This window comes from Cydia fagiglandana, chromosome 17 (assembly GCF_963556715.1).
Source record: "Cydia fagiglandana chromosome 17, ilCydFagi1.1, whole genome shotgun sequence".
Taxonomy (NCBI): domain Eukaryota; kingdom Metazoa; phylum Arthropoda; class Insecta; order Lepidoptera; family Tortricidae; genus Cydia; species Cydia fagiglandana.
Window position 1 is genome coordinate 10,501,064 of NC_085948.1, and position 24,862 is coordinate 10,525,925.

Consider the following 24,862-nt stretch of genomic DNA (forward strand, 5'->3'; position numbering starts at 1 on the left):
TTGAGGGCTTGTTCCGATTTGTGTTACAATCTAGAATCAGACAATTTGTTTGACCAACTATCAACCAACTATATATTTTGCTATTCGATAATTCAGTTGATCTCTAAAAATAAAGAAAGAAAATAAAATCAGTTGATTTAGTTCTTTCCTGTTAAAGTGAGATAGCAAACGACGAGCCGCAGTCAGTTTAAGCCTGGCACAGACTAAACTTCCAGGCCAAGTCGTAACTAATAATTTCGGAACGCCGTCCGGTTTGTCTTCTGTCATTGTATTGTCAAGTCAAGACCAAGTCAAAATTTGTGCTTTGCTTTTGGATTTGGAAGAAGTTGGTTCGATATCTTCAGAAATTTATGATTAAAAGCTTAATATTAATAGCAATTTGACTATTAAATATCCGTTACTCTTAGGTAGTAAATAATTAAGATGGCGGGTCAAATTTTGTTCCATTTGCTTGGGGCTTTACAGTTCGCCTATGGGTGTTATTACGATCACACGTATGTAAGACTCCCGGGCACGACTGGTGCAGGATCCTTTGGAGGAAAGTTAAAGTTTTTAACTTTCATTGATGCCGTAAGTACTTTTAGATAGAAAAACGACCTTCTGAAATACATCCGTCAGATCATTTTAAAGTATACTTACGATTGTCTGTTCTTTCAGATAATTCAAACTGTGTACTTCACTGTGGCGCTAATAAACGATGTTTGGGGCTCCAACGAGCCGACGCCGTCAGCGAAGCCACTGATTCGACGCATAAAGGACACCTTGTTTAGTACTTTAGCATTCCCAGTGGCAATGTTTGTTGGCATCACTTTCTGGGGCATTTACTCCATTGACAGGGAGTTGATCCTACCACAGAGATTGGATGCGATTTTCCCATCATGGTTGAACCATGTCATGCATACCAATATTGTAGCTTTTACTTTAATTGAACTTCTAACATCATTCAGAATGTATCCGTCAAGAAAACATGGTATTTCCCTTTTGACCACTTTCATGTTATGCTATATGGTCTGGATACATGTCATATATGTCCATACTGGAGCTTGGGTTTATCCAGTGTTGGAAGTTCTTAACTGGCCGCTGAGAATTGTATTTTATTTGTTCAGTCTTGGTTTTGTATTATCACTGTATGTTGTTGGAGAGAGAATGAACAAAGCTGTGTGGTCCAAAGAAATAGAGAAGACAGTTAAGTCAGGAAAGAAAAAAGCTAAGTAATTATGTAACATTTAGTACAAAATAGGGTTTAGGAGAGTACTTGTAACTTATTTATTCTTAGTTGGGATGGTAATATGTTTATTTTAAGTGGGATGGTATTAAGGTGTGGTTGATTGATAATGTTGTACAGCTTATTCTTGCTATAGCTCTGTTTCTTTATGCAGTAAGTCTCAATATTATAATAAACTGGTTGTGATCAGTGACATAATAGCAATATAAAGTGTACTACTAAATTCTATACTATGAATTCTGTTCTTACTTCAGGAATAGGTCTAGCTCTAGATGTAACTAGACTAGTCTAGTCTATTAAATGTCGCAACCCATACCTAGCATTGCTGTGGGCATTCTTCAAAAAATCTCAATCCTAATACTCATTTGTGTCTTTACAGAATACTTTACTTATACAGGGGTTTAGTATCTTTTTTTCGGCCCCTCTAATATTTTATTATGTGGCCCTTTAACATTTTATGATATGATCGTATAAATACAAGAAAATGTATAGATTTTGTTAATCAAAACTGTTGGTGGAAACTTCTGCATCAGAACCTTCATTATCAGACTCAACAACTAAGCAAAACAACAATTGTACAACTATTCAGAAAGCCTAGATAAATTTAACATATTTTAAAGTGACTTAATTTCCAAGTGTAGCTGTGATATGCTATGCTAAATATTTAAGCTATAAAAATTACTAAATATAGGCTCCTAGGAAAATTTAAGCTTGTAATATGTTGAATATACAAGAAATATTATTATGGGTATTTTAACAGTTATATAAGTACCATGTAGGAAGTACATGGTCCAATATATTAAGTCAAAATTTTTATCAATAGATAAATAGAAACCCAACATTGTAAAGTTGGATGGTTTTATGATTAGGTTTCAATTTTAATTTTGCCTGTGTTACACTCAGTATTTTTATTTATACTTGGAAAATAAATACAAGTTTGAGCCAATTACAATAATAAAGGGAAAACATTTCCTTCCTTCCTGTAAGTAAGAATGAAATGTGTTTATTTAAAATTATTTAGAAACAAGTCTGATGAAACCAAATAACATTTAATTATTTAGTTAAGTATAATGCAATATGGGTTTTTATATACTGCCTAAATTATTTCCGTTTGATTCTGACATTCCAATTTCAAATACGATTTAAAAGCATTTCAAACAAAACATGTAAACCTACTTAGTCTTTGGAAACGTTGGTACGTACAAAGCTCTCACAAATATTTGAACATGGCTCAAAGTGAAAGGGTTCAAATATTTTTGAGCAACCTGTATGTACCCTATATTTTTGATGGCGACTGATCACAAATCCAATAGGTACTTACGTTATAAATTACCTACTTAATGGCGTGACCGCGACAACAATTCATGTTTCGTTAATGAACTGTAGGTGTAATACCAGTGAAACCAGGGAGTATATTTTATTAATTATTATTTTGATTATGTAAATTTTGGTCACAAACATGAATCCGAAAATGTAAAAGAGAAGACCTAAGATTTTTTAAAAGTTAAATAAAGGCCTCGTATCAATGATTGTTTTTATAATTCATTTTATCGAGAATAGCAATCTTTACAAACCTAAGCTACAGGGATTGCCACTCTTTATTTCTAAACGGCCTAGCTTTCGCTCGCCAATTTATCGCGCAGTCCGCCCGGCAAGGCAATTCCTTATCCTAAGGTGTGTAGCTAAATACTAATACGTAACTCTTGATTGCATGACAAACATGTAAGTGTACAATGTCAATGGGTGCTCTAGCTCAAATATTGCACATCTTGAAAATTTAGTTTGTTGTTTTTTTCCAGCAACTTTGTATAATAATGATTTAACGTTTTGACCGCCAAAGAAGTCTACTGACGCGTACGAATACTTACAGTGTTATATCATTCATCATCATCATTTCAGCCTATATACGTCCCACTGCTGAGCACAGGCCTCCTCTCATGCGCGAGAGGGTTTGGGCTATAGTCCCCACGCTAGCCCAATGCGGATTGGGCACAGTGACAGACACACAGTTGGACAGTGTTATATAAACTCACACATTCCATTAAAAGGTTTGCGATGGCGCGTTATATTTAATCCCATCAAAAACATAAATGTAAAAAAGGAGAGCCAAGTTCAATACCTACAAAAATTATGCTTGGCTGTGGGGTTCGCCGCAAAAAGAATGGAGATTTAAATGAGTGCCAAGTTCTATGCAAAATCCAAATATGTATTTATAGGAACAAAATAACATTATAAACAAGTATTAAACTCTATTTCTTTGCTTTATTGGATACCTATAACAATTGCTGTTATTTAAAAAAAATGCGAGATCTTAAAGCAGGTTAGATTTGACTTGGCCAGTTTTCATTACATCAGTCATTTTATAAAGTTATTCAACATATATATTTTGTAATTCTGATAAAAACTGGCCAAGCCAAATCTAACCTACTTTAAGATCTCAATTTTTTTTTTAAATAACAGCAATTGTTATAGGTATCCAATAAAGCAAAGAAATAGAGTTTAATACTTGTTTATAATGTTATTTTGTTCCTATAAATACATATTTGGATTTTGCATAGAACTTGGCACTCATTTAAATCTCCATTCTTTTTGCGGCGAACCCCACAGCCAAGCATAATTTTTGTAGGTATTGAACTTGGCTCTCCTTTTTTACATTTATGTTTTTGATGGGATATCAATACTTTTTGTAAAGAAAACTAGGCAGGTATTGAGATTTAATGTTTTTTCTTGTGTTTCCGCTGCATGTTTTTTACTTCTGTTCTTTGTATTAATTATGTGGTGCCGCGCGCCGCCAACGACACACCGTTGGCCGGTTGTTTAGCGCGTATTACAGGTTTTTTGTATGGGGACCCCTCCTATTTTTTAACTTTTTTTATTTTTAGATTTTTTCCTACGCTTACACACAATTACCGAGCTGGATTCCAAATTTCATCCTTCTAGGTCATCTGGAAGTAGGTTAGGTTTAGGTACTATATGTCAGTCACAATAAAAAAGAAATTTGTATGGGGACCCCCCCTATTTATTAACTTTTTTTTGTTTTTAGATTTTTTCCTACGCTTACACACAATAACCGAGCTGGATTCCAAATTTCATCCTTCTAGGTCATCTGGAAGTAGGTTAGGTTTAGGTACTTATATGTCAGTCACAATAAAAAATGGTTTTTTTGTATGGCGACCCCCCCTATTTTATAACTTTTTTTAATTTTTAGATTTTTTCCTACGCTTTCACACAATAACTGAGCTGGATTCCAAATTTCATCCTTCTAGGTCATCTGGAAGTAGGTTAGGTTTAGGTACTATAGGTATGTCAGTCAGTCTTAAAATTTACGACTTTTTGACCTTCATATCTTTATAACCGTTTGAGCTAGCTTCATGAAATTTGGGCTTCTAGATGTCCTTATGGATATAATTAAACACACGTAGTTTTATGTGTTTACGTTAAAGATGTTTTGAGTTATAGAAGGGTCAAAAGTGGCACCAAGTGGTTCGTGTAATATTACACTTGGCGCTGGCTAGCCAGTTCCTTTGCTTGAACTTGGCTTGACACGCTGCCGCGTGTCTAGATAGGCGTGGCGTTCAAAGGTTTAATAATCTTTGGTAATGCGTTTATAGAGGCAAACTTCTGCCCACCGGTACTTGTATCATTCGTACTTAGTTTGTAATGGTACCTTGTAATGAAGTGTTCATATTGCTTATCGGCGGCGATAGAATAAGTCCATCACTTGCTAAGTTTTGTTAAATAAAGCAATACGGTTTTTATTATGTGTTTTCATTTAAAATGTGTCATACCTACCTACGTGCCCCTGCCCATGTAGAGATCTGAGAGATCTTAGTCTGTTGTCGTTCAAGTCCGTTTACGTTTATTATGTACCTTTGAATACCTTTCGTCTATTCATTGTCCTATGAATTATATTTCTCTTTGCTGATCATCCTTCATTTTTCATCTCATGAACTCATGATCATTCATCACAAAGTCGCGTTCCTTCAATGTTCAGTGCCATATTTTGAACGCGAGTTATTGACCAGAGGTAGCGCCAAACAAACTTGATGGAGCTGAGACCTGGGATGTAACCGCCAAAATCAAAGTTCGTCAATTGCGGGCATTTGTCTCCGTCACTCTAATTACGTCTTAATGAGAGTAAAAGAGAAAGATCCTCGCAATTTGTGAATTTCGGTTTTCGTGGTAGATCCCCTGTTTTAAAACAACTCTACTTCCGTTGAATAGATAGATGGCGCTGAACGCATTAGTGTGATAACAGTGTAATCTCAGTGTCAGAGTTGACTTACAAAGAAAAAAAACATCAAGCGCATTTTGAAAAGCCTCATTTAATAAAGAAAAATACTTAGTAAAATCTGTGAACCGAACCTTAAGTGGGACATTTTATTTAAATATTTATCTACCTACAACACTACACTTTAACCCTTTGACCGCCGTTGGCATGTATACAAGACAACGATAGAACGATACATTGGCGCCGCTGTCTTGTATACAAGACACAAATTCAACCGCTCGGTAAATGTGAAAAAACATCAATTGTAGTATTTTTTACACTCGTGTTAATGTTTTAGGTCTTTGATTTTTAAAATAATTGCATTCAAAGCAGATAAATAAATCCATTCTTTTATAATAAGGCAATCAAAAAAATTGCTCCAGTTTTCAACGTTTTTCATGTTCCTCGTCGCCGTTGTCTTGTATACAGTCAGCAGCAGAAGTCGCTATACACTCCAGGTGCTCAAAGAGAGGTAAACGTTTAAACTGTCAAAAAGTTGTTGACTGTCATGGTAGCATTTACTTGTGAGCGCTCAACATGTCACAAATATCTTAACAGTCGCTATTCATTAATTTCTACACTTACAACAAATCATTGATACCTTAACTGTCAAAAAACCATTGGTATCTAAGCGGTCAACGTGTCAAATATATATGAACAATATGGAAAAATAGACGTTTAAAGCATACATGTATGGTCGTATATTGAATGAATAGTAGCTAATGCTAATTTCAGGTAAAGCGTTTTGACAATCATCGAAAGCAGTACAGTCTTGTCATCACATACATCTATCTCACGTTTTGCCCTTCAACCATTGACAGAGGCCTGTCAGTCAGCTTACTGAAAACTATTTCTTTTATTGAATAGAATCATCAAAACGAATGAGTGACACATAGCGAAAGCTAACTGAAGCCGAATTTAGAGCCAATTGTCAAGGCACGTTGTGGTCTTGTGACTAAGGCGTTTGCTTTTCAAAGCAGAGACCGCGGGTTCAAATCTGAGTCGGACGCACCTAGAGATTACAGCTTTTTTTTTTGGTTTCATTTCTATTATTAATTTGTAGTTTTATATTAATTTCGCATAAGTTTATATGTTTTTTGGAGATATGTCACATGTAGAGTATGTACGACTTTCTAACAGGACGTTGTAGGTTTGAACCCGCAGTAAGCGTTCCTTAGATTACTCCTGTGCGGAATGCCATTTGATGTTTACTGCTACGTTATACTGGTTATACTAACAATAAGTTCAAAGATATACAGTATGTATCAACGTTAGTTTGAACGAAAGGCCAAGAAAGAGACCCATTAATGTTTAGGTCATACTGAACAACTTTTACTATGGGATCAACCCCGAAAACGCGGAAAAATACTTGGAAGTTTCATACATTTTGCTGGTCTGATGTTGAAATTTTCTATGGGAGAGTAATTTTTTTCCGGGGTTTCGGGGTTGCTCCCATAGTAAAAGTTGCTCAGTATGACCTAAATATTAATGGGTCTCTTTCTTGGCCTTTCGTTCTTATACATACTGTATATAACTCCGTATACTCTATCCTCTCTGCTAAGTTGTAAAAACAAAATTCGTCATTCCTATGGTCAACAGTTAGCATATTACGTAGGTGTATATGCATGGCAGTGATGGTTTTAACGGCTAGCCTCTATTACAAAGCCATAAGGTTTACATGTCAGATTGGGACAGAGAACGTGTTAAGTTTCAATTCTATTATTTTCTCCTTCGTTCTTTGATCGATTCGGAGCATCGTATTTTAGTACTATATAGTATATTTTAGTACAATAAGCGGGCTAAATGAATATATTAACATATAATATGCTCTACGATTTGGAAGAACGGCCGCCTATGACAGGTAAAATAAAAAAAACCTATGATTCTCGTAAAACCTACTTATTTATTGTCTAAGTTTGACACTTGACGATAAAATACTTCTTTAAGAAAGGAGGTGTCAATTCGTAGCTGCTACAGTATTTTTTAAAAAGTTAAACAGATAAAATGTTGATGCTTAGTTACCATTGAAATAACAACTGCTTAGCAACTGGTGGCACCCTGGCTGCTGACGTACGTGATTGGCAGTGCGTGTAGGTATTAATGACAGCAGCTTGAATTTGAGTGCTTAGTTACCACTGAGTTTCTAACCGTTATTGTCATTGTGATTAAATAAGGGTGTATGTGTTAAAGAAAAACTCAGAAGTTAAGATATATGTGACGAACTGAAAGCCTATGCTAAAATGACAACTTAGATGTCCTTATTTTTGTGACGATTGAAGTGTATATGTTTTCTTGGACACCTTACCCGCTCAGGTATATCTGATGCTGACTGTACAAGACAGCTAGGGATGGGAATGTTAACTCGATATGAGAATATTAGAGGTGCAACGGATTTGTTGTTTGGCCGGATACCGGATATTCGGCCTGACCATCGGCCGAATATCTGGTATCCGGCCGCCGAATATTCGGCCAGCGGAGCTGCACCTACATTTCGGTTTTTCAGGTGCGCATTCTGCAGTTTTGACCTGTTTCTAAGTGAACGTTCGCGCGGACACATTTCTAGGTTCGAAATGAGTTCGAAGTCAGTGGAATCTCTAAATTGTTTTAAAATAATAATCAAGTACGATTATGACCGTGACTGTTTCTTAAATCCAATTTGTTTACTCCAAAATCAAGCAATGGTACTATCCGGTATCCGGCCGGATATTAAAATACTGGCTGGATAGGCCGGATACCGGATAGTAACCGAATATCCGGTGCATCTCTAGAGAATATTCAAATTAAATATCAAGTGGCCAATCTGGTTTTATTTAAGCATTTGAACATCTGTTAAATGCCAATTGGTGATAACTAGTAACTAGAATACGTTAAACGAGAGAGAGACAGGCATAACTCCGGAGTTCAGGGAACTTGTTCAGCTGTCCATAGTAGAGTCAGACAAGTAAATCTGTCCTTGTGGTCTATTTGCAGAACAAATGATTCATTTTGAGATGATAGTGTATACTGCAAAACGTAACTCAAGACCAAAAAAAGTAAGAAATGTTGCCACTTTTTACTAGCGCGTCTTGTATTTATGTACAAATAAATAAATAAAAGTACTTTATTAAATAGTAGGAGTAAAATTACTAAGGAATAAATTATCTGAGCGTGATTATTTATCAAAAGGAATTTACTATTTTACAAACAAATTATTGCAATGGTACTTTTTTTGGTCTTGAATTACGTTTTGCAGTATAGTGGGGAGTGATACCCTGCAGTGACCGCTTCGCACAAGAATGGTACCTACAGGCGGACGCCCGGACTAGTCAGTGTCGCCTAACCATGAGAATGTTACCTATGTATTTGAAATTGACGAAAAAATATTATGGTAGGGAGGGTGTAATACGGGAACTGACAAGCTCTTCTAAGGAACATGTCGAATGTGAAACATGCATTCCCGAACATTTCTGATCCCCACCCTTTTCCAATATTATTGTTCTTCACTCATTGACAATTCAACCCACGTGTCATTTTCCCCAATGCAGTTCCGGTACATTTATATTATCGACACACCATGCGCGGCTCTAACCTAACGCTTATAAAGTTTACGTACCGACAAGCGCTTACGCCGTTGACCTAGAGACTATTATTACTTAATCCGCGCGGAAACGGTCCTTGTCGGTCTGCACTGCGGGCAGTCCATACGCGCCGTTGTCATGTATACAAGACTTCTCGTAGAGCTTAGTGCGGTGATATTACGTCATGAATCGATATTGTTTAGTGGTTGTTTTTAATGATAAAGACCTTTATTTTTAACATTGTCGTGTGTAAAAAATATGTTAATTTTTGGCATTCTCGAAATAAATTAAAGTTGGTTAAGAACAAAGCCAAATTGAGAAGATTTTTACCATAAATTGTAAATATCGATATCACAATTTGCAATCCCTAAACTTTTTATTAGTTGTTTACTTAAAATTTACTCTGGCGTGTGAGTGAGCGTCTTTGCGGACTAGGTCCGGCGGCCAAAAGGTTAATTACAGTTTTTTTAAATAAAATTTCTATACTTTTTTCGACCCTTCCATTCCGTTACCACAATAGAAACTAACACAAACTCTATGAAACATGACAACGGAATGGATTTTTATTCCCTCCTACGATAGAAATAGCTCGTGATTCTCAAACGAAATAACGTAAAAATATCCAGAAAGAAAAAAGTGTAGTGTACAGTACAAATAAATAAAATGGCCCGTTATAAAATACATTGCACTTTAAAGCTACTTCAATAAAAAATACTATCTATTCATATGACATCGACGTAAACAAAAAAAAAATCATTCACATAGTCTTCGATAAATAAAAAATAAAAATTACTTTTAACAAATATTGCACTGTAGAAAAATAGTAACGCATAATGATAAAATATTATCACTATTAATAGGACTAGAACTGAATTTCGAAATTAAATTGATTTTGCTTGCAATAAATTATGTCAATTTCTCAGAAATTTAGGGATATAAAAAAAAACTATCATTTTAATACAACACAATTTAAACAGCTGTTTCATGTTCTTTTTATATGTGCTTCATAGCATTATCCATAGACTCCATAGCATCATCATAGCCAACATTTTGTACAGCCCCTTTAGTAAAAATACAGATCACTAAATATCTTAATCTTACAACTGTATTTTTTACTAACGGAATTTTATAAGTAATCTTATAGTTACTTAATAATTAGGCGTTTACGAGTACTTTGATACATCTGTTATTCTGTTAACGTCGACGGTCGACTGGTTAATATATATATATTGGTATTATAGTCTAGATTCATATTTGTGCAAATGCCCCTAGGTACAGTGCTTCAGCCCTTTATCGCAGTAACGCACAAATGACAAAGTGCTAAAACATTCCACGACTTTTAAGGTCGACTGTACTAGAAATTCAAATCTACATCTATTCTTATGATATTATGGATAGGTATTTAGCCGGTATATTACAAATAAAATACTTATACATATATTACCTCTCGGTGTCAATGTACCGGGCCACTGGACACCGATATTTATGAACAAACGTCGGACTATAGGGGGCAGTTTGAGGGCAAAGTAAGGTTTACAAAAAAATCTATTTGTAACATAGTTAATTAAATTAGTTACCCGTTATCATTTATTCATCTTTAATGTGTAAATACTCTTTGAAGTGATGACTGATAGCCCACTGAAGTGGCCACTTAAAAAACAAATAAATAGCTGACATGCGTCATTATGACTGTTGTTCATACTTATATTTGTTGGTAGAGTGCCGCCTAATCAATAGAAAGATTTGCTTTATTTGTTAATTTGCATATCTATGTACTAGGTACCAAATACTAGGTACAAATACTCGAAAGTGAATTGATTGATTTGCGAACCTTACCTATCATTCTGACATGCCACGAAAATGCCCGCTGGAGTCCGACGTATGTTTATGAATATACAGTGTTTTTGTTATCAGTGCAACCCTTAAAAAAAACCTTTACTCTTAGTCTTATACTTACACAAAACAAGTAGTTGAGTGCGTAATACGTGGCACCTTTATACCTATTTCATACAAAATGGATTTTAGTAATATGTACTGGAATGTGACCTAAAAAAACATAAACATTGTAAATACAGCAGTAGTTTCCTGAGAGAGGCGTACGGTAGATGGCGTAAATAGCTTTTGAAAGTTTGTTTTTCTAGTTCCGTCTGTGTAAAATAGTCTTGTAACATTTATTAATTTTATTATTTTAAAGCAATACTGTTTTTTATTGTTAATTATACTGCGTTTAACCTTTCATCTATCTAAGCACTGATCAGTGCGTACGAATTAAAACGAACTTTGTATAATACAATAGGTTTAAATTCGTTCGCACTGGTCAGTGCTTAGACATACGAAGGGTTAATTTATATACTGTTTTCCTTCTGTCATTATCTAAGATAGCTTTACGGCATATCATTATGTAGGTTGCGAGTATATGCAATGCAAGTAATTACTAAAATATGTATTGTTGGTAAAAGAGAATATGCCTTAAATTTAGTCTATCATTAGTTGTTACATCATAACATCACATAATTATGTTTGGGATTTTAAAACAATATCTAAAGTATGTTTAAAGTAGATACATAATACATAGTCAATATTTTAGTCACGGCAACTTCGATACTTCAATGTGTATAATTAAAATTAAATGATAAATATTCTTAATCTAATGTATGTATGTCCTAAGTACATTGATTCACTTATTTATATTTAAAAAGTCACAGTGACAAAAACATGCGGTAGCCGAGTAAAAAAGGCTTTAAATACTAGTAAAATAAAAAAATAAATTATGTATTAAGTACTGGAATGTAAATATACTCATTTTGTAAAATATATAAATTATTAGCAAGAGAATCGCACGTAAAACAATATTAAATTTAATCATACTGAATCTTACATACAGCACATTTTATTTTGTTGCACATAATTTTTCTAAATACATTTGATTTATGTAAGTTTATGTGTTTATTACATTTTAATGCACCAAACACAAAACTGACGACTAGTGAGATATTTTACGTTATTCCCACTAGTTACCACCAAGTATTACCAGTGGTAATAACTGAGAAGCCTACATATGAGATAAATACATAATCACACCAAAATATACAATGACATAGATCATCATTTTTACATATTACCTCACTTGTCTATGGCTTGATAATTATTTAACAAAATTATCTATGTGATACCTAATTCTAGCTAAATATTCTCATATATTTTTCAATAACGACTCACGTGGGTGCTGTGTTATTTTATTTCATTGTTTTCACAACGTTTAACGCTTTTCTTTTCATTTTCTGTCTATTAAACCTAGCGATGTATAGTTTTTGTTAATACGAAAACACGCATTTTTTCTAAATTAGCCTTTGACATGAAGGCAAAACAGCGCTTTCACTGATCATATATACTATTTTTATAGTAGTCATTCAACCAGGTTTAATAAGGTCGTGTTTATCTCGCGCTAATGACAAATTGAGGTTCGATTACAAACACATTTTTCTAGAAATTGTCGAATGTTTTCTGAGGCCTTCAGATACATACATTTCAATCGCACTATACAGACTGCCACTGATGTAAAGGTCCTATTAGGCAGCTAGACGTTACCCGTCCTGTCGTCCGTAGTCGCGTAAGTATCAAAGTATCCAACACAGCTGTGCTCGCGCCCGCGCCACCACGTAACTTCTGAGCTACGTCTTCACTTTCCTGTAAATAATATTTTTTCAAGATAAAATATTATAATGTTAATTCTACATGAACAAAAAACTATTCCAGTCTTTTCCTATTTGGTTAGGTACCATTTTTCGTACAGGTACATTGTATGATAGTAATTTAACGGGAGAGAAGAAATATCGTCGGGTGACAAGCAAAAGTCACTAAGTACCACCACAAGTTCATAGCCATAGTGAACCATATTAGTGCTAAAAGAAGGTCGATTTATTTTTTATTTTTTTAAATAATTAGTGACTTTTGCATGTCACCTGACGATATTATATAATAATATATATTACGAAACGTCACAATGTACCTTTACACCTTCTATTTGTGAGTTATAGTAGGTTAAATTATCGAAAGCGCAAAAAAATGTTTGATCTTTTTTTTGCGTACGTCCGTAGACCTAATAACTCATAACAATAGGCTTAGAGGATATAACCAATGGAGACGCCATGTCTAAAATTTTCGGTACAAAATATTCTGCCGTTTTTTGCGGGGGAGGGGCACAACAAATGTATAGGTACGTCATGTCAGATAAACGTCAGTCCATACATATGGTTGACATGTGGTTGACCATTGGCCGCCTATTTTCGACAGAGGGGAACGCCTGTTAATGGCGGCTCCATTGTTAATTACTCCGAGACAATAGGGCATTTTCCTACTAGTCAAATCAGTTACTTTTTAGAACTGTCAAAACGATTTGCTAATATGGAATTTGTATGAATCATTACATCATGACGTCACGGTCAACTCACGTACATTTTATATTTCTATCCGATTTATTAAATAGAATTTGTGTTTAAAAATAACTCCTATCTGTGTTTTTCTATTAATTATCTGGTGCTTTATTTCATGCATGGTCTAAAATAATTTATTTTAAATACTTATACATATTACTATTGAATTTAACTGTACATAGGAAATATTAGTCACCTGGTGCCCTTGTAATGCCCGTTCTTCTTGTAAGTGTGCGGCGCCTCGCCGTTCATGAGTCGCGTCGCGAAAGATGTGGTTTTACTCTTGCTCTCGAACAACACGTCCGATTCAGTCTCCGACTCGGACAGGTCTTTGGCAGTGACTGATAAAGGAATAAATATTTATTAAAGCAAAACAGTATTAATATAATAAATAAACTAAGCATTAAAATTAAAACTAAAAGTAAACAATGTACACATATTTACAAATAAAAAATGGATGCTAAATTTAAGGTTGGACTAAATTTTCAATTGTTTTCCATTCCGTTACCGCTTTTCATAATCTTTATATGGCGGTAACGGAATGGAATGAACGAAAAATGTATGGACATTTTGGGACACTTTTTTTCTCTTATTAGTGTCGAATGAGCTCGTTATTCTGAGTAGAAAAAACATAAAATTCCCAAATCCGAAAAAAAGTGTAGTGTAATTACACTTTTAAATAGAATGGTTTAGACAATAATTACACCAGACCGCTTAGTTGACTTGTGATATCGCGCGCGGCTCCGTATGTCAAGCGTGACTTTACTTTAACTTTGAGAACGGAGTCGCGCAAGTCAGTCATGACAAAGAGAATAAAGTATAGAGAGTTACCGTCATGGTAAATGTAGCCATAGTAAATTTACTGCCATATTTCGATAGAAGATTAAAACTGTTGGAAAGATTAGATTAGAACGCCATTTGACTTTGATCCTTATTCTTTCACTCATATGTGTTAATTTGTTAAATATTGAAATTAACGCCATCTACTCGACAGTAGGCCAAAGGTATGGTGCAATCTCTTCGAGCGATGGCGCCATAACCTTCTGTTATAATAGACGGCTAGACGCCAAACGATCGTTCCGATAGGGTAATAAACCGAGCTGTCAACAAGGATGCGGCTAAAGTCGACATTGATTATCGATGAATTACGCTTGCTCGATGAAACAGTATTATACATCTGCATTTATTATAGTACTTCATTAATATTTTAGAACCATCTGGTAATAAATTTACAGGATGACAGTGATACCGACAGTTGTTCCGACGACGAAAACTATGTAAATTAAGTTTATTGTTTAAGTTTTTATTTATTGATATTTATTATGTTACATATTTCAGAAGCGCTGGTGGCCTGGCGGTAAGAGCGTGCGACTTGCAATCCGGAGGTCGCGGGTTCAAACCCTGGCTCGTACCAATGAGTTTTTCGGAACTTATGTACGAAATATCATTTGATATTTACTAGTCGCTTTTCGGTGTAGGAAAACATCGTGAGGAAACCGGACTAATCCCAATAAGGCCTAGTTTCCCCTCTGGGTTGGAAGGTCAGATGGCAGTCGCTTTCGTAAAAACTAGTGCCTACGTCAAATCATGGGATTAGTTGCTAAGCGGACCCCAGGCTCCTATGTGAGCCGTGGCAAAATGCCGGGATAACGCGAGGAAGAAGAAGATTATGTTACATATTTCTTTTTATGGTATTTATTACAAAGTTATAAATTATTAGCATATTTTTTTAGTACAATGATTTCAAAACTAACATAACCAATTATTATTATAAATACCACCATCGATAATCTTCGAAGGTTGCGACACGCATCCCTACAAGCGGGTAGTAAAAGGGGCGGGGCCGGCCTAATGATTTATGGCCTCATCGGAACGATCCTTTGGCGTCTACAATAGTATAGAGTACTGACACGGCTTGTCCTCGTGGTCGGCTCGGGGCAGCAGCCGGTACTTGGGTCTCCGGGGCGGGCGGCGCGGCGCGCACAGGCGGCGCAGCGCGCGCGCCGCGGCCCAGCCGGCGCCGCCCAGCGCGCACAGCAGCGCCACGCCGCCCAGGCTCGCGTACACCACCGACCAATCTGTAATGCATGTCGATTCCAGTGTTGCCAACTCGGATGTTGAAAAAATGCTAGACTAATGCTTAGATTATGCCAAAATTATACCAATTTTTTTTTGAAACATGCTAAAAAAATGCTAAAATGCCACTTGAAATTAGACACTTAAAACCGCTTTTGGCCACCTTTTTCTACTGACAAGATTGCTTGAACAACTTTATATAGTCCGTCGACGTCCATCCGTCCACAAAAGTCATAATTCATATGAAAATATGAACCACATAAGGCGATGGTGCATATTGTTGCTGCCAAGTTGATGCAAACTTGGCTTAGACTAAATTATGCTAGAAAATATGCCAGATGCTAAATGGAATAATTTGGTGCCAAAGCGAGTGAAAATATGCCAGATCTGGTATCATTTATGCCAAGTTGGCAACACTGGTCAATTCATAGTCTCCGGGTTTTTAAAATTTTTATCCCGCACGTCTTGATCAATTTCCTAGACTACCGGTGCGGAACATTGTTTATTCGACCGGAAACTTTTATTTACTGCTAAACAATCGTAGTTTTTGCGTGTAATACGGGGTCATTTTTGGACCGTTAGCCGTATTGTGCGAGGTGATTAGGCCATGCTGAACAACTTTTTCTAGGGGTCAACTTCGAACTCACAAAAATTTTGGTTGAGTTGATGTCGACGTTTTCTATGGGAAGGCCCAATTTTTTTTTGGGATTTCGGGGTTGGTCCCATAGATAAAGTTGTTCAGTATGACCTATCTAATCACCTCGCACAATATGGCTAATTGTCCAAAAATGACCCCGTATAAGTGCTTTCTTTGATATGACAGCTTACTCATTTTATATCGTTATTCTTCTTTAACAAGAAGTTAGCTTCTTTGATTTCTTAAAACAAAATTTTATATTTATATAAGTGAATAATACTGAAGTAGTGAAGTATAGGGACCCGGGTATGTCCTTAAACTACGTCCAAGACCACCGGTGGACGGGCAGCAGCGTCCCTCAAATTCGGTGTACTCGACTGCGATCGCCAACCCGCCTGCCAAGCGTGGCGATTATGGCATTCACCCCCCATAAGGGGGAGGCCTATGTCGAGCAGTGGACGTCTTATAGCTGAGATGATGAAAATATACTGACCGCAGTCGGGCACGTGGTGCGGCCGCAGCTGCGCGAGCAGGCTCTGCATCCAGAAGGCGTCGCAGCGGCACGTGCGCGAGGCGTCGTCGCACACGCCGCGGCCCGAGCACGTGCTGAGGCAGCGCGTGGTGCGCACGCGCGCCGCCGCCTCGGGCCCCGCCGCCGCCGCCGCCGCGAGCGACAGCGACAGCGCGCGGATGCCTTCCATCGCTTGACCCTGGGATAAAACGCTCGATTAACTATAGTTCGATTTTTTTAGCATTAGAAAAAAGGTAAACAATCTTGATGTGTCTTTCAATTGAAAAATGCGTTTTAAATGCTAAAAAAACGAACGATAGACATATGACGTATGGATTCTAATCTGATAACTGAATGGCCGGAACCTTAGCATAGTCAAGTCGCAGTAATGTTCCTGGCGTGAGGACGGATATAGGTATGTTTATTACTTATAAGCAAAAATAGCTAAACGCATGTAGATCCAATTTGAGACAGACACATACCAGGAATAAAAACCGGACAAGTGAGAGTCGGATTCGCCCACCGAGGGTTCCGTACTTTTTAGTATTTATTGTTTATAGCAGCAACAGAAAGACATAGGCAGAAAGACAGAATTTCAACTTTCTAAGGTATCACGGTTTATGAGATACAGCCTGGTGACAGACAGACGAACAGTGAAGTCTTCGTAATAGAGTCCCGTTTTTACCCTTTGGGTACGGAACCCTAAAAAGAATAAGCTACTTTTATCTCTGAATCCAAATGAATGAAACAAGGGTATCAAAATCGTATAACTCAATCTTCCACATTTTTTCCCCCAAAATGTACAATCGTATTCAACAAGTATCTGAAGAAGACCTACAACTTATCGAGCGTTATAGATACTTACATTTTCCCACAAGAAGAATATAAGCTGTGTGTTCCCCGAATCAATTTCCCCGCGCACCTCCGTGACATTGATCTTGACGTCATCCTTCAGCAGCAGCGTCATTTTCTGTATGAGCGACTCGAGCTGTGTTTGCGTGAAGGATGATATGGGAATGTTGAGGGTCATCTCTAGCAGGTTGCGTTCTAGACGATCTGGCTTCACCTGCAAATAAAATTGACATTAATATATGGATTTAAATGCCTCCTGTCCACATTGTGGTAAGGAGGAGACCAGCTCACACTTACTAGCAGAATGTACTATGTACGCGGCACCGCGATATAATACATTCGGTAGAGACACACTAGAAGAAAACGAACTAAAGGACGTCGAACTCAAAGATGTCCTTCTGTTCTGCAGGAAAACAAGAAGATTTGAGGAGAATAGTGTGGGAATGCCGCCGGGACAGTAACCTGCAGCTCCAACTCCAGGGAACCGGGCTGAATGAACGCGACAAGCGATCGACAGCCCGCCTGCTTCCGGCCGGGCGTCCCTACACTACATCTACATCTACATGTATTTAAATAAAGTGGTGGGACCAAATTGTACTCGTCATTGAAAATTAATCTAATAATGATTGTTCTGTAGGCCTAGCACATGATTGGCGTGACAGTATCTCGCGGCGAGATAGTCTACCCGTCTTATTCTAACTATGTTAACTAAAGAGGGACGAATAGTCTATCTCGCCAGCGAGACACTCAGGTGCTAGCCCGGCTGAGATTAAAAAGAAAACTCTAAACAATAAGTTTGTATATACAAAGGTGCTAGTGGTGTTTAACCTGTAACTCTCGACATGAGATAAAAACACGCATAACTAATCATAACATTATACATATATTTATATACTGTATAAAGATCGAGAATATACTGCCAATTTGTTAGCCAAGTCATGAAATAACAAACCAAATATCACTTTCTCAGCATTTTCAGAAGTATATGAAAATTATAAGAGTTACGAATGAAGAGTTACGAAAGCGAGTGAAAGAAAAGAGAAGTCTAATGAGTGTTATTAAAAATAGAAGAGGAAGAATGATAGGACACCTGCTACGACACGACCACTTCATCGGAAACATTATAGAAGGGAAAATAAATGGAAAGAGAGGGAGGGGAAGACCAAGGAAGAGCTATATGAGCCAAGTAAAGGAGCATGTAGGGGCCGTGTCGTACCAGGACACAAAGGGGCTGGCTTTGGACCGACCAAGGTGGAGACATCTTCATCACGCTGCACCGACAAGAGCCCAGCTCTTAAATTGAAAGAAGAAGATGAAAATTATAGAAGAATGGCATTTCGTAAGCAACATTTTCGTAGAATACCATAAACATCAGCCAGGACGTCAATCATAGATTCCCACTGGGCAAGTCTGAGCAAATATTTTCTTTGCATCTGTAGTAATAAAGACCCATGTTGGTTTTCCACTGATTGACATTATACTCGTAGCTAGTATAGTGCGTAGGTTTCTAATAGAGCCCGAGCTAATCCTATTGTCTATTGTTAAGTAAAACCGCTCGTGCCACGTGCCTCAATTAACCACCTGCATAAAAAATACAGTACATCGCATCGGTTATTGAGTGCCGGCGAGTCGAACGCTACAGAACCAGTCTAAAATGTGTCATCGAGATGCGTAACAAAGGCGCGTTATCGGAGAGCGCACCTACACTGGTTTTTTGAGCGTCGGACTAGCCCGCGCTCAGGTGCCAAATAGAATAATGAAGACCCTTTTTTTCAGGTAAGTAGCACGTGCGGTTTTACTTAACAATAGACAATAGGATTAGCCGCCGGGCTCTGTTACAAAGCAGGGACCGTTACCGGTATTCTGACTACAGGTTATTATTGAGGTATAACCGGTGTAATTTGAATTTGGGTATTTGTATCACTTAAGCTCCGAATAGAGGTATTCGAATACCGGTATTCAATAGTGTTGTCGGTTTAGCCAATTGACAACAAATACCACTATTTGATAGTTTACTCCTAAAGCTATTACCGGTAATAAGTAAGTCCCAATACCGGTTGTAGTAGTACCACGATTCGTTCCTTCGCTACTCGTCAAGGCCGTTGTCCGGCCCGCTTGTAAAGTTGTAAATACTTAAGATTCGGATCTTAGAATGCCCGTTTTCATGTTGCTGATGAAATTAGCTGTTAGGTGATGATTTTGATGGATATATAATAGCGTTCATTTGATTCTTTTAATTGTTTTTTTATTGTTGATTTAATTGTATTTTACTATGTATGTAGTTTATAATCTCAAACATATGAGCGCCGATTAGACGTGCGCGCCGCCGCCATAAGGAGTCCGCGCGCCGCCGCCGCCGCCGGTAGTTTAAAATTCGCGCCGAATATTTTTTTATAAGACAGTATTATGCAGCGTTAAAATATGTAATAGGTTATAGTCCGATAAGAAATAGTTAAAATTATTGCGGGCGCCACTTCCTACGTAAATCTCACATTTTTGACGTAAAATACTTACTTAAAATGGCAATAATTAAGTACTTACGGAATTTTTCTGGTTATATAATTGAATTTCTACTATTTTATGTCGCACCAACACCATACTAAGTCATTATTTGTAGTATTACAACGTAATGAACCAAATAGATAAAAATATTATTACGGATTTCTTTTCCTGTGCGTTCATCAAGACATCAAGAGACAGACCCGATTTCATTTAAGAAATTTCTTACGAAAATATTGATAAAATTACATGCATTATTGTATACCATTGTTCAGATGTTGCTGCATCCTACGATACCCCGCTAAGTTTGATTTAATGTTAATAAAATGACGCCAATGACTGGCAAAATTTTACCACCTACGAGCTATAAACTTTTTGGAAAAATATAAAAATAATAGGTTTTACTTTAGTTCATACGTTGACATTATCAGTAAGTGTATTTATAATTAAAATGCAATTATTCTATATTAATTTAAAAAAAACATGATATTGACAAAAAAAAACCTTATGCATATAAAGTACTGTATATTCGGCAACGTCCAAAATACTAGACGTCTTTTCATTATGCGGCGTATCTTTTTATTTACACCGAACCTGGCAACATCCAACATATTTGTCATACCTATGTTTTTTTCGAAACTATTATAAATAGATTTTTTTCATTTTTCTACAATAAACAACCACATACCTAATAAGATAATAACACCAAAAATATACTAACACAGTTTTTAAGATATTTTTTTCCCTTGTCGATTTAAGGGTTAAGCATGACTTTTCATTATACGTCTTAATATTGAAAAGTTGAAAAATTCCACGCCGCCGCCGTGGATTTTTTGGTGGCGCGCCGTTGCCCAATTATTTTCGACCGGCGCGCACGTCTAGCGCCGCCCTATAGGCATTTAGCCGGCGACGGTTCGCCGGTCAAAATTGGTTGGCGGTGGCGGCGAATCGGCGGCGTAGCCTTGAAAACTTGGTTTATGCGAAGAGAATTCAAACCTTTTAATTTCAAGGATTATTTATTGAATTATGGTAGGAAAAAAGTTTTTCATGCCATGAACTGTAGATAAGCAGCACAATGAATATCTTTATATTGTGAGGTTACTGTTAATTGAATCTATCACTAATTCACTACACCTTATAAAACAAAGTCCCCCGCCGCGTCTGTCTGTAACTATATGAATGTATGTTCACGATGAACTCAAAACCTACTCAACTGATTTTCATGCGGATTTCAGCTATCAATAGAAAGATTTTTGAGGCAGCTTTAGTTTAGGTGTACAATTTGTTAAGGTTTTGTGTTATCCGTGCGAAGTCAGTGCGGGTAGCTATAGTCAAATATAATAGTTATTTAGGGTTATGTACGTATCGCCAGGAGAGGTGAATGATTACACACACTGCTCGCACAGAGTACCTACTAATCGCAAAAATAGTATGAATGAATCAATGAGTGAATGCGACTTAAACGTACGATATTAAAAGCCTATAAAAAAAACCTTCAAGAAACTTTTTTACAGTTGATATCAACTTGATATTGGTACGAAATACGGAACCCTAAAAAGAATATTAATTTCAAAATCTCACTGTCATTACATTATTTTGTTGTTGTGTGCGTGACTTCAACTATCGTGCTCATACCTTTACATACAATTGTTGAGGATATATTCTGGAATAGACGTATTAGGTTAGACTCCATATCACCTATTTCTTATTCATTGACATTGCCTGGCCACCGAATCGCTAACTACTGCCACATGTTTAGCTTAAGCATAGACAAGAGAAAGCATGCAGTCTAATATATATTAGCCAAAAAATTTATATATCCGAACTTAATATAAGGTGCTAACAAATTAGCTACCAATATTTTTACAGCTGATAATACTCGACTCCTGGAATATATTAAAGTATGAAACATTTAGGTTTTATGTTTTTTTGAGAAAATTGGAAAACAAATTTGCTATGTAAAAACACCCTGTTAATGAGATAATTAAATGAGACCTCTTTTTAACTGGCCACTTCACGTTGATAAATGAAATGACACGTTGATTATAATGACATTTAACACAAACAATTGTTGACAAAACAGAAAGTGTTAAACATCTTGTCAGTTAAATCATAGACAAATATAGTAAGCATAGAGTGCTCACTCCGTACATCAGTTTTGGAGCAAAAAGACTATTATTTTCGTAGTTGACATTTAGCATCGAGTAGCGGAATTATCTGCCGCTACTTGATACTAGATGTCTCAAATCTCGCGACTCACGAAAATTGTATTGAACAACTATTTACAACTAATATTAAAGCAGAAGGAGTTGAAAATAAGTTCCAGTTAATCCTTGTTTAATATTCGCTGAAAGTTGTTGAGCATTAGACATTTCGGTCGGTGCAACATCTATTGTCAAATAGCAGTACTGATAATTCCGTTACTCGATACTAGATGTTGACTACGAAAAGAATAGTATTTTTGGTACCAAAACTGATGTATGGAGTGAGCATGAGCACTCTATGTATTTTTTCTTTATGTGGTTAAATGCACGTAATGATTATTTTTAATTATTTTTTTAATATAATTTTAATTTATTTTTTTGTTCGGTAAATAAAACAAAAATATGATATGAAAAGTTTTCTTGATTTCTATTTAAAGTTAATTGTTTTTATATAATAAAGTACCATCTCTTAAAATATCGGTACCTAATTTGTTAGCACCTTATATAAAAGCAATAAATTCCCGATCAAACTAATCTGCATAGCATTTGCAACGACAACGTGTGTAAATATCATCGTTAATGTCAAATTTCTATGAAAATATGACGTTTATATTACAATAACACTCCCTCACTTTGTTCTGTTCAAATCGGTGCAAAGTTAGCTTAGACAGACTCTAGTATCTAACAAGGTCACGCCGATGCCACGGCGATAGCGCAGTGTCGGCAGCGGCGACGCGAAATTTTTGGCGGCGGCGGCGGCGCGAAAATTTTGATGGCGGCGGCGGCGCGCCGGCGCGGCGCTCATATTTCATATGGAAATGTTTTCTGGGGTTAATTCTTTTCATTAATTCATTCATTAACCTCGTGCTTTGAAACGGTCGCAATTTCGAACCACTTGCTACGCTCATGGTTAAATTACATATGAAATATTTCGCTTGTACAGCGATCAATATTAGCATGAGGACTTAACAAAAACTTTAACCTCTTGTCGCAAAGTTTTTGGTTACTCTTTGATCAAGTGCAATGAATACCGGTATTAAATACGATAACCATTACCGGTATACTGAATACCTGTTATTATTGAGGTATTAATGAATACCAGTATTTCATTATGTCAATTAGTGTAGTTTAGCGATAAAGACAAAAACGGAATGACAGCAATACCTCTAATTCGAATATAGGTATAACATTTTAACCGGTATTCGTTTGACAGTTTATATACAGGTATTTAATAAAACCGGTTATACGGTCCCTGTTACAAAGCCACGAACTATAGTTACCTGTACGCTGACGGTGTCTCTGTCGGAGTCGCCCTGGTCGTCAGTCACCGTCAACTCGAACACGTAGCGGCCCGGCTCTATGTTCGTTAACTAGAAGCAGGGAGACGTTAGTGAGCATTCGAACCTTAATATCCCGGCGTATTTATGTTTGCTCAGTTAGCCAGCAAATGGCAGCGAATCGATTTGGATATCACATTGTACGGTAAAAGTGTTATTAACGTCAAACTTCTATGAAATGATGACGTTTACTTAACACTTGCACAGTCTGGGCTAATAAAATCGCTGACAACTTAGTTTCGTCTGAATATTAAATCTATCAATTTGGAACACGAAATTTGCAGGACTCGCAGCCGGCACAGGCATAAAACTAAAATAAAATGATAATACATTATAAAAAAAAATAGGCTTGTTAGCACCAGGAAAATTGTTTTAGTTGCATATAGTAGTGTACCCTATGATGGGCGTGGAACCAGTAATGGGACAAAAAACCACAAATCCTGTAAAATAAGTGTCTAAAAGTAGTTTATAAACACTGCCTGTATATTATCATAAATAAGAGTCCTAGAGCTGTTTCAGTTTGAATTTTTATTAAATTTGGTTGTTTTTTAAGAAATTGGCGTCAACCCAAAAGTTGTCGTGTCACTGAAAAAAAATACCACTACGAATTCTTAACAACTTCGCTAAGAGAGGTGAGTTAATTTATTAAATTTTAATTAATTAATACTTGATGAAAACTAAAATGTGTTTTGTTAATTGCATTTACCATGAGATAAGGTATACAACATACTATGTTGTGAGTCCACAGATGTAAAAAAATAGTGGTATTTGGCCCAATCCCATTATAGGAGCTGTAAAACTGCATACCTCCTATAATGGGAAATTTACATAATGATGCTTGCCATGCCATCATTTCATGTTTAAACAATACAGAAGTAAAATGTAGTTACGAAATATGTCAACCAGGAGGTATGCTCCGACTTCGGATAAATTAATATCGTTTTTTAGTGTGGGTCAAATCTTGGTAGCCGAGTTTGAGCCACTTTCCCGTTTTCCGATTGAGTTGAAATTTTGTATTCGTAATTAAATATGCAAATCGGATGATAATGCAATATTATGATAACATGGACCAGATCTGATGACCTATTTCAATATTTTATACTGATAGAGCAGTGTCCATTACTGGGGGGCCCATTACTGGAGCTTTGGTGTTCATGACTGGAGAAAAATAGCATAGTTTTAATTTGTTAAGTATGTGGAAACTCATTGCAGTATCTTTGATACAACACGCCTGAAACATGAAAGACGGGTAGGACTTTCA

At 36.5% G+C, this 24,862-nt stretch overlaps 2 protein-coding genes across 2 annotated transcripts in view; one reads left to right on the forward strand and one right to left on the reverse strand.

The window, feature by feature from the left end:
• Positions 1-267: 267 nt before the first annotated feature.
• Positions 268-2,751, forward strand: LOC134672457 (androgen-induced gene 1 protein-like). Its single transcript, XM_063530377.1, has 2 exons — positions 268-570; positions 658-2,751. Exons 1-2 carry the CDS (start codon positions 424-426, stop codon positions 1,213-1,215), a joined length of 705 nt encoding a protein of 234 aa, XP_063386447.1. The 5' UTR covers positions 268-423; the 3' UTR covers positions 1,216-2,751.
• Positions 2,752-5,530: 2,779 nt separating this feature from the next.
• The window catches only part of LOC134672468 (dyslexia-associated protein KIAA0319), a 28,153-nt gene continuing 8,821 nt past the window's right edge, over positions 5,531-24,862 (reverse strand). The window contains exons 12-17 of the mRNA XM_063530399.1: positions 23,545-23,634; positions 17,575-17,775; positions 16,692-16,908; positions 15,396-15,563; positions 13,682-13,826; positions 5,531-12,739 (exon numbers count right to left, since the gene is read on the reverse strand). Of these exons, the coding sequence (XP_063386469.1) occupies positions 12,724-12,739; positions 13,682-13,826; positions 15,396-15,563; positions 16,692-16,908; positions 17,575-17,775; positions 23,545-23,634 (837 nt within the window). The 3' untranslated portion in view covers positions 5,531-12,723. The remainder of the gene's footprint in view (positions 12,740-13,681; positions 13,827-15,395; positions 15,564-16,691; positions 16,909-17,574; positions 17,776-23,544; positions 23,635-24,862) is intronic.